The 9,934-nt window shown below is 58.4% G+C and overlaps 2 protein-coding genes across 2 annotated transcripts; both read left to right on the top strand.

Annotated features, from left to right (window-relative positions):
• Window positions 1-2,329: 2,329 nt before the first annotated feature.
• On the top strand, window positions 2,330-2,916 carry CHLRE_02g142026v5 (uncharacterized protein). Its single transcript, XM_043060134.1, has one exon. The coding sequence runs from the start codon at window positions 2,463-2,465 to the stop codon at window positions 2,646-2,648; it is 186 nt and encodes a 61-aa protein (XP_042927894.1). The 5' UTR covers window positions 2,330-2,462; the 3' UTR covers window positions 2,649-2,916.
• A 143-nt stretch (window positions 2,917-3,059) lies between these two features.
• CHLRE_02g142006v5 (uncharacterized protein) lies at window positions 3,060-6,735 on the top strand. Its single transcript, XM_043060133.1, has 5 exons — window positions 3,060-3,600; window positions 4,418-4,499; window positions 4,931-5,113; window positions 5,811-5,884; window positions 5,950-6,735. Exons 2-5 carry the CDS (start codon window positions 4,485-4,487, stop codon window positions 6,392-6,394), a joined length of 717 nt encoding a protein of 238 aa, XP_042927893.1. The 5' UTR covers window positions 3,060-3,600; window positions 4,418-4,484; the 3' UTR covers window positions 6,395-6,735.
• Window positions 6,736-9,934: the final 3,199 nt, after the last annotated feature.

Genomic DNA, 9,934 nt, shown 5'->3' with positions numbered 1-9,934 from the left:
AATAAACGTATAGCTTGCATGGCATGTCAAATTAAATAAACTCAATAAAAGATGCTCGTGTTTCGCCCCCATGTATGTTAAATTCATTTTAACTTCATGTGCTCCGGTGCTGAGGATGACATGGGAATACATATCCAATCTTTCTGTTTCCAAATATTTCACGGCCAGATAAAGATATGGTGCCCATCGGAAATGTAAGCAACGGGCGGGAAAGCGAGCTGTATTCAGATGCAGGCTCAAATTGCTGCGTGGGAGGATAAGCTCCCAATCCGCTTTGTCATGGCCTCCTACAGAAAGCACATCACTGGCATCTAGGTCCTGAGGAGATGTTTGACCAAGAAGCACAAGGACTAGGGTCGCTGCTAGTCGTCGGCTCAAAGAATCCCCAATAAATAAAATGCACTGCTCCTTTAAAAGAGACGTTGCATCCTCGGAAGTGAAAAAGCGATGTCCACATGTATCGGCATGCTTGAAGGCTACAGTATCTCCAAGCCATTCCACGTCATGCACCCAAGCTCTGCATTTTCGGTAATTGTTCATCGCGTTGAAGACACTGTTGCAAGCGACGATGCTGAACAACAGCATGACAAAAAATGCCGTTACCGCCATCATATGTAGCGCTTTACTATGTATATGCAGTTCACTTTTAGCCATTGTGCAGGACACGCCATATGCCTTGAATTACGCTGTGTTCACTGGTCGCACAGTCGTGCGGTCGCACGGTCGTGCCTGTGCATCTCGCCTCAAGTCTCGCCTCCGTCGCACGGTCGTGCCTGTGCATCTCGCCACCTACGCGTATACATGGTCAGTCCGATGCAGGAGGAGTTGTGATGATTGAAGGGCATCCGTCTGGTTGTTTACAGGGCATCCTTCTGCAATCGCCCAGACCTGGCGCCTGTGACGTGACATCGGCATAACCGGCTGGAAGTGTGGGCAGTTCGATTCCGGATGATAACGAGAGCGTGGGTAGCTTCATTGGTAGCGACGATGAGGCTGCTGGATGGAGCTGATGCGGCGGGGGGCCCTAGTGCTAGCGCAACTGCGGATGATGGCACGAACAATGGCGGAGCTGACGAGCGCAACAGCTCAGCACCTGACCGTTACATTCCAGCTGGCGCTGCTGCTGTGGACTCAGCGGCGAGCATCAACACGCCACAAACTCTGGAGGAAGCAATGGCTTCGCCTCACTGTGTGTTATGGCTCGAGGCGATCAGTAGTGAGCTGTTATTGACGTGCTTGAACAAGGGGTGTTTACAGCAGCCAGTCAGCCTTCGTGTCAGCCCGGCCGCAGCTAGGCAGCCACCCTGGTTTGTTTTTGGCGGCCGTCCTCAACTTGACAACCGCCTTGCCGCACCCTTCTTTCTGCCGTTATCTTTGCTCCTGTCCTCGCATGTCCTCCTGGCTCACCGCGGATGCCTGGCTGCGTTCCGGGTGGGTTTATTTTGTGGGTTTCGCGTTGTCGCGCATGGCCGCCTAGTCGCGCGCGAGCTGGTACACGTCAGCCCTGCCCGGGCCAGCAGTCTGCTTCACGCCAGTGTAACCATTTGGTGCGCCTGCTGCGGAGCCGCGTGGGGCTGTCTCATCTCAAAAGGTAACAAGCAACCGCAATTGCTGCTAACTCTAACTTGTTTCTTACTGCTTGCTAGCCTGGAGCCCTTGATGACGTCTTGCATTTGCATTCACACTAGCTTTCATTTCTCTGAAAAGGGGTGTCAGCTTTGTACAGCTGGAAAATGGGTTGAGCCCCCGTACGCTTGGGAGCTAATAGACGTGTAACGCCCCGTCAGAGCCTCCATGCCGCTACGACGCGCAGGCGCATCGGCTAGGGACACTCGTCACTCGGGTTGGGGCCACGCATGCCTTGTCACGTTCCCAAACACCCCAAGCATTTCTTTCGCCTCCTGCCATACTCAATATCTCCCCGGCGCCCCACGCTCAAACTGGCTCAAAGGGCTAGGCGCGGGGCGGGGGCGACCTCGGGGCTTCGTTCTCGGCATTCTGGGAGCTAGGAAAGTAGGGAAAAATCCCTGCCAGCTAGCTGGAGGGAAGGGGCGTACCCCCCGGGGGAAACACCTTCACAGCTAGCTGGCAAAATACATATTTTTGTTTTGGTTCTAATACAATATATATTTATGTATTGTAAGGTATTGTATGCGTATGGACAGGTGCCGGCTGCAAATCTGGCTGTAAGGTACCACTAAACCCCCACCCCACCCCCACGCCCCCCCACCCCCACACCCACACCACCCCACCACCCCTACCCCAACTAGCTGTGCCTTGTGCCTTCGCTTCCATTCTGGCGCGTCGGCAAAGTGCTTGCTACCGTACTGCCACGCTCAATTGGTGATTTTATAATTGGTGACAGGAAGAAATCGCGTTGGAATTAAACAGGCTGACACAGATTTTGGTGATGGGCTCTGGCAGAAGCCAGGCCGAATTACACCCGTGTCACAGAATTGGTGATGGGACCCCCCAAATCGTACCCAGCGTCTCCGGCCCCGGCAGCTGCAACACAAGCCCCGCGCTTGCAGGCGCTCTCCAGCCAACGTCCCACAGTACTTCTGCTGGTCAGCTTCACAACCACGCACCCAGCAGCACCGTATTCCCGCCGCCGGTCACCCCTCCGTGGATTGGATTGGCCAGAGTAGGATTGGACCCAGCACTTGAGGATTGGGTTTGACCGGCCAGGGATTGGAACGCCACTTTTGGGGATTGGGTTTGGTCGGGTGGGGATTGGTGTCGGCACTTGAGGATTGGGATAGGGCAGGTGAGGATTGCTTGCGCACTCACGGATTCGGATAGGACAGGTGGGGATTGGTACTTTCAGACTGTCCCAGGCTGTCCTGACACCGCTGCAGTGCTGATTCGGGTCGGTCCTTAGGGTTTTCAATAGGGAGACCTGGAGCGCAGCGCACACTCGGCGCCCCTGGTACCCGCCCCTCAGCACCCGTGCCGCCCCCGAACCCACCGGGGCCCTTCCGCGCCTTGCAAGTCAACACAGTTCGTGACGGGTTCATAATTGGCACTAATGCACCGGCTGAATGCACCACTCCCCAGTCCTGACTAACCACATGATTATCCTAACGTAAGCAAGCGAAGCCCGCGCATTTGCCGGGGCTCTCGCACAAACAATTTGGGCAAGTCCTTGGAAACGAGCCAAATTGAAGTGGTCCAAAGCGGCATCAAGCTGCGGTGCACGCCCATGCTCGCTGGAGACCAAGGACATGACTATTAGTGCTCGCCCCAGAAAGTGAACCATTGGCGCACTTCTCCATTTTGGCCGGGGGTGGCGGACGTGATGCCTAGAGGAACACAGCAGCTGCAATGCAGATCACTGTATCCATATCAAGGTCTGGAAAGGGAGAACAGGCAACACTGACGCAAACGCTGTAGACGCCGATAATAATGTCCAGATATTGTATGTACTGGTGTCGTTAGTATTAGTGACAATTGTCAGCTGTAAAGCGAAAGGAGCAGAAGATGTTCAGACGCTCGCGGGGACGCTCGCCGGGACGACCGCGTCCGTGAGACCAGGACCCGGGCCGCGGGGACTTTGCCGTGGGGGAGGGGGGGGGAGACTGGAGCGGACCTGTTGCGGAGGTGGGTGCGGCGTGAAACCTATCGTGTCTGGTCGGGTATGCTGACTGGAGGTTTGACAACGAGGGAGAACGACTTGGCGCCGTAGAGGAAAGATTGGGTTTGGGACGGCAGGGATTGGGTTTGGGACGGCAGGGACTGGAACCTGGCTTTGAGGGATTGGGTTTGGGTCGGCAGGGATTGAAACCTGGCTTTGAGGGATTGGGTTTGGGACGGCAGGGATTGGAACCAGGCTTTCAGGGATTGGGATAGGAACGGCGAGGATTGGAACCAGGACCTCAGGGATTGGGATTGGAGGTCGCGGCACAAAGGATAGCAAGTCGGTCTATCCTGGGGTGACCAGAGGATCGGTAGGATCGGTACCCCATGCCACCCCTCCGGTCCACGCCGCTGCAGAAGTTTGTGTGAGTTCGGGATTTCGGGCCCCCTCGACCCGAATCCCGTTTGTGGCGACTACGCAGCGAGCAAGGAGGCGAAACAAATTGGAACCGCTTCCTCACTACGTACGCTAGTGGTTATTCAAGGGCAAGTATAGTGAGCACTGTGTTTAAGGAAATGCGGGTCCAGTAAAGCCTCGCTCCGGCCCCTCGCTGCCCATAAGCTCGCAAGCTGGGACCGACCCCCCCATCCGGAGCCCCCATCCCGACCCCCTCTATGCACCTCCGACCCCGCCCCGCCCCGCTTACCACAATCTATATGCATGCGTGCGCATAGCCCAGAAGGCGCAGGGCCATCCAAAAGGCCTGACCGAACTTCGCCTTGTCCATTGTCGCATGTTGCCCCCACACACGCACCCTGCCCACGCCGCCCGCATCCACAGGCAAGTAAAGTAAGAGCTTTCACCACAGCAAGAGCCCAGGCGCTAGGACTCTCCAAGGTGTGTTTGCATGTGGGGGCACAACGTGAGGCAAGGGGCTTTGGCCGTGCAAACAAGCCCAGCTAGTCACCAGGTCACCTAAGCTTCACAGGGTATAGACGTGCACGACAAGAGGAGGCGCGTAGACATAGATTCCCGGCCTCTGCCGTACTCCTAAGCGGACGGGGGTCGGGCAAATCCTCGCCAGGCCTCGCCTGATATTAGAGCTTGGCGCTGTGGAATGTGGAGCTCAAATTGGAGAGGTTGACATCAAGTTTGGGGGCGAAATGTGAGGCGGGGCAGGGGCGCCGATGAGGGTCTCGGCCAAACTCGCACAGACTTCTGCAGCGCCCGCTACCTTCCCGCACGCTGGTGCTGCAGACGCCCCGGCCCCAGCTGGCACGCCACCGCCCACCTACTTCCCCAAGGAGGAGAGCGACCTGGTGACGGAGTACATCTGGAGGCTTATACTTACAGACGCCAAGAAGCTGCCTCTGTGGCGTGGCCAAGTCCATCGTCATCTTCGACAAGCGCGTTAAGGGGCGGCCATGGGCTACAATCAACTACTACGCCGCCGTCAGCCCCCGGTACGGCGGCCTGCACATCCAGCTCGTCAGCGGCACCAAGGGCCCGGGCTACACGGCACCACGCGTCTACACGGTAAGCAGCACCTCACGAGGAAGCAGGTTAGGCCGTGCAAAGTAAGATGGGGAAAACCACACGCGTGCGCACACGCTCATGTCTAACCCAGCCTGCACCACCGCCTGCATCCACCAGCTCCACTCCTGCTTATCGCTATGATGCAGCCGTAGCACATGATAACCGGCAGCCAGTGCCGCAGCATCCTTCGCACGGTCTTTGATTCTTTGCCTTGAGCCAGCCTTGGTGTCCCGAGTGTGCCTCTCCCCATCCACCTCCACCAGCACATGCAGTGGGTGCACCCAGAAGTCAAATGCGTAGCCCAAACCCTTCACCACCGCCGCCTCACACACAATCCGCATACCCGTACCCGCAACCAGGCTGCATAGTTTCCCATAGGCAACCTGAGCATGCTTGCTGGGTGTGCGCTCGTGCATGGGGCAGGTAAAACACCTGGCCCTATCCCCGTCCTTGATGCACTGCTGGCGCACTGAATGCCGAGTCAGCACAACCAAACACCCCCTCTCGCTACTCTCGCATTTGCATCGCCACACACGTGCCTCAGAATCATCGGTTGGTAGCGCGTCAACGCACTCCCCATTCAGCTCGCAGGCGAAGAACCCACCCACCCACGAGGGAAAGCACTCCATGTTCCAACCGCCGCGCCCCTCCTCACCGCCGCTGGTGCTCATGGCTGCCCCTCCCTCCGCCACCGCAGACCAAGGCCGGTGCCCTGGCCGCTGGACCTACAGAGGAGGAATTTGAGGCGTTCATCAAGGCGATGCTGGACAAGTACGAGCAGATGAAGCGGAGCCCAACCAAAACATAGAAATAGAAATAGATACACCCTGCCGTAGGCAAGTGGTGTGGATTAAGGGAGTGGGGGGAGATGAGGAGGTGGGTCAGACCCACCTCCTGTACGCCCCCACTCAGCCCAACCAAACCATGCCCGACGACCCCCGCTACAAGCCCATCCACCGGAGCGTGGTGGACGGAGACTGGGCGAGGCCCAACGGCATCACGCCTGAGACGCACACGCTCCTGCCGCCCTACAGCCCCGACATGCACAGCGTGATCGAGCTGACACACGCACACCTCATGCTCCACTTCCAGACCTTCATCAACAACCGCGTGCAGGTGCAGTTTGACACGCTGCAGCCCTACCTGGACGAGCTGGAGAGGCTGTTTAACACCCTGATCACTCACGCGTACGTGTGGAAGCTGACCGTGCGCGTGTACAAGACGGTGCTGCCGGCGATTGTGCAGGCGAAGGGCGCGTACCCAGACAAGGAGGATCGGTGAAGGCCTGTCCAGGGGTTGAGCGGCGAGGAAGAGGGGGTCAGTGAGGCGTTTGCAGAGGTTATACTTGCTAGACGCAGGGTAAAAGCAAGGTGGAGCCGGCGGAAGGCAGAAGCGGGGTAGGGCCGGACGCGGGGTGCGAGGGGGCAGGAGAGGTGTCGGGCGCGGGGCGTGGCGGTTTGGGCCACACGCCGTGCATATTGAAATCGAAGCTTCTTCTCACCGTCTCGGTTTTCGCGTGTTTCTTTGAGCCTAATACGCCTTCGATACAGTTTTAACCAGTGCACAAAGCAGTGCGTTACGACGACGCTCCAGGTGCGAGCACGAAATCACTAGAATCGCGATGCCAACTCCTCGTAGGACGCTCCTGAGCCCGGCCGCTTTGCTCCGTCGCGTTGACTTTGACCTGCGACAGGTCCTGAGGCCGCGGGGAGGCCAAACGCAGCCCTAGCCGCGAAGCTGCGCCCCCTTCACTCCGCTGCAGAAGTCTGTGCGAGTTCGGGATTTCGGGCCCCCTCGACTCGAAGCCCGTTTATGATTGCAACATTACAAAGAAGGGACATTCCGACCAAGCAAGGGTGCCCCGCACCCAGGTCAAGAGGGACCATCTCCGGCCCGAAGGGAAACCACCCTACCCCCAGTTGGCTACCGACCTTCCACAACCGTGCAACAGGTCTTCGCGTAAAGCGTGTCCCGGCAGCTGCACAGCGAGTCGAAGCCAAGCCTAAGCACGCCAAAGCCCCACCAACGTACAGCAAACCCCACTAGCGCACGAAGCGCAATCAAATAAACCGGCGAGGTGTCAACGCAGGTACACCGGGCACGTAGTCCGGCGACGCCCACGTCGACGCCCCACACCGCTCCCACCACCCACCAGCAAATTAAGGCGAGGGGGGCGGGGAGCCCACATCATCAGGCAACATTAGCAACATATACACAGTCACCCGCACCCCGCGAGAGGAACGGGTGGTGCGCAGGCACCGCGGCCCAGGCTTTCGGGCGGAGGCCGAGGCTGACATACGATTGTAGCCGGCCCCAGAAGTCAGCAATAACGGACACACTGATGCGCATGACGTCCGCAGACGTCAGAGCCCGACGCACACGCAAGCCAGTCATAATCACCTGCTGCCGCCGGCCCGAGTCAAGGGCAGACAGCGCAGCCAAACACACCACATCCCACACCGGCGGCGCCAGTCCAGCAGGCGGCTGCACCAGCCATAGGTCAGCACGGGAGAAACAGTCATCAGCCGTGTCAGGAGGGGACCCCATCATTGCCATAGCCATGTTCTCCCGCAGCGCCCGAGCAACAACACAGTCCGTTGATGGCGACTACGCAGCGAGCAAGGAAGTGAAACAAATTGGAACCGCTTCCTCACCACGTACGCTAATGGTTATTCAAGGGCAAGTATAGTCAGCACTGTGTTTAAGGAAATGCGGGTCCAGTAAAGCTTCGCTCCGGCCCCTCGCTGCCCTTAAGCTCGCAAGCTGGGACCGACCCCCCCCCCCCCATCCGGAGCCCCCATCCCGACCCCCTCTATGCACCTCCGACCCCGCCCCGCCCCGCTTACCACAATCTATATGCATGTGTGCGCATAGCCCAGAAGGCGCAGGGCCATCCAAAAGGCCTGACCGAACTTCGCCTTGTCCATTGTCGCATGTTGCCCCCACACACGCACCCTGCCCACGCCGCCCGCATCCACGCACAGGAAAGTAAAGTAAGAGGTTTCACCACAGCAAGAGCCCAGGCGCTCGGGCACTCCGAGGTGTGTTTGCATGTGGGGGCACAACGTGAGGCAAGGGGCTTTGGCCGTGCAAACAAGCCCAGCTAGTCACCAGGTCACCTAAGCTTCACAGGGTATAGACGTGCACGACAGGAGGCGCGTAGACATAGATTCCCGGCCTCTGCCGTACTCCTAAGCGGACGGGGGTCGAGCAAATCCTCGCCAGGCCTCGCCTGATATTAGAGCTTGGCGCTGTGGAATGTGGAGCTCAAATTGGAGAGGTTGACATCAAGTTTGGGGGCGAAATGTGAGGCGGGGCAGGGGCGCCGATGAGGGTCTCGGCCAAACTCGCACAGACTTCTGCAGCGGAGTGGTCCCTGGACGCGCGAAGGCACTTCTTGCTCCGCCTGAATTTTCCCTGCCGCATATTTACATGCAATAGGCACTAACAAATACTAGTACGTAGCAGTCGCGGTTTGCGCCAGTATGCCAGTTTTGCCGATGCACGCAGCCACGCACGGACAGGGGTGTTCCTGGGGGGTTTCGCCCCCCCCCCCTCCTGATACGCTGCGCTGGGGGGGTTCAGCCCAAGAAACGCAACACGCACAAGCTGCAATCCCTGAAAGATAAGGGAACGTGGGAGCTAGTAGTGTTGCCGCGTGGGGCGCTGCCGAGGCGCTGCCGACTAAGTGGTTGTTCCAGGTGAAGCTGAATGCTGACTGAACCGTGGACCGTTGCAAGGCACGTCTGGTTGCTAAGGGCTGCGCGCTTGGAAAATCCCACGTGCTTGGAAAATCCCAACACGCACAAGCGAACATCCCGACATCTGCAGGTAGAAGCCCAGTCGCATCCCCACTTGCAAGCGCAGCTGCCCGCCGACGCCGCCGCCATGCCCTTCTATATATTCTACTGATACTCCGTACGACACCCGCCGGCCACGCGCGGATTACTACGCGCCTGTACGACAAACGTTTGCAACCCGTCTTCGATGGCATTCGCCTGTCCCGTTTCATTGGGGTGGACAGTAACGTCTACGAGGCCAGCAAACGCAACATCTTCACCGACCAGTGGAAAATTTCGTTCTTGAATCCGCCAACCTCATCGCTGCCCTGACATAGATGGGCTACTCACGCGCCCGCTTGCTTCGGGACTGCTGCACGCGGGTGCTGGCGCAAACACCCCAGGCTTATTACATCCAACGGCGACAGCGACAGCAGCCGGCGTATTCGGACTTGGTCGGGCTGATGCGGCAGTACCTTTAGCGCACCTTCGACAGCACCGCCCTTCCTATGGAACTGGTGCAGGCGCATTACTAGCGATTGGCGCAGCTCTTCTATTCAGCATTCCTTATGGCAGCTTGTGTGTGTATGGTTACTGTTTTACCGCCGCCGTCCCCTCGGCCGCTGTTCCTGTGTCGCCGCCGCCCCTGCGGCCGCTGTTCCTGTGTCGCCGCCGCCCCCGCGCGCGACTGCTGTTCCTGAGCCGCCGCCGCCCCCGCGGCCACTTTTGCTGGATCGCCGCCGCCAATCCCGCGGCCGCTGTTCCTGGACTGCTGCCGGCCCGCCACAAGCCGCGCACCCACAGGAGAGTATATACGAGCGTGCGCGTCCGTGGTGCGCGTCAGCGGTCCTTTAACCTTTCTTGCCCACCCCTGGAGATGATGACAGAGAGATGATGACAGAGAGATGATGACAGAGAGATGATGACAGATGATCCCTTCGCCTCTAGTCTTACGTCTTCCTCGTGTTTTCGCAAAGTTATGCGTTGCTACAGACACATTGAAAGGCGTATTATTTGCACAAGAACTCTGGTTACGTTCGGG

Source organism: Chlamydomonas reinhardtii, chromosome 2 (assembly GCF_000002595.2).
Source record: "Chlamydomonas reinhardtii strain CC-503 cw92 mt+ chromosome 2, whole genome shotgun sequence".
Taxonomy (NCBI): Eukaryota; Viridiplantae; Chlorophyta; class Chlorophyceae; order Chlamydomonadales; family Chlamydomonadaceae; genus Chlamydomonas; species Chlamydomonas reinhardtii.
The sequence above is the reverse complement of the archived record's forward strand: the minus strand, read 5'-3'. Positions and strand labels throughout refer to the sequence as shown.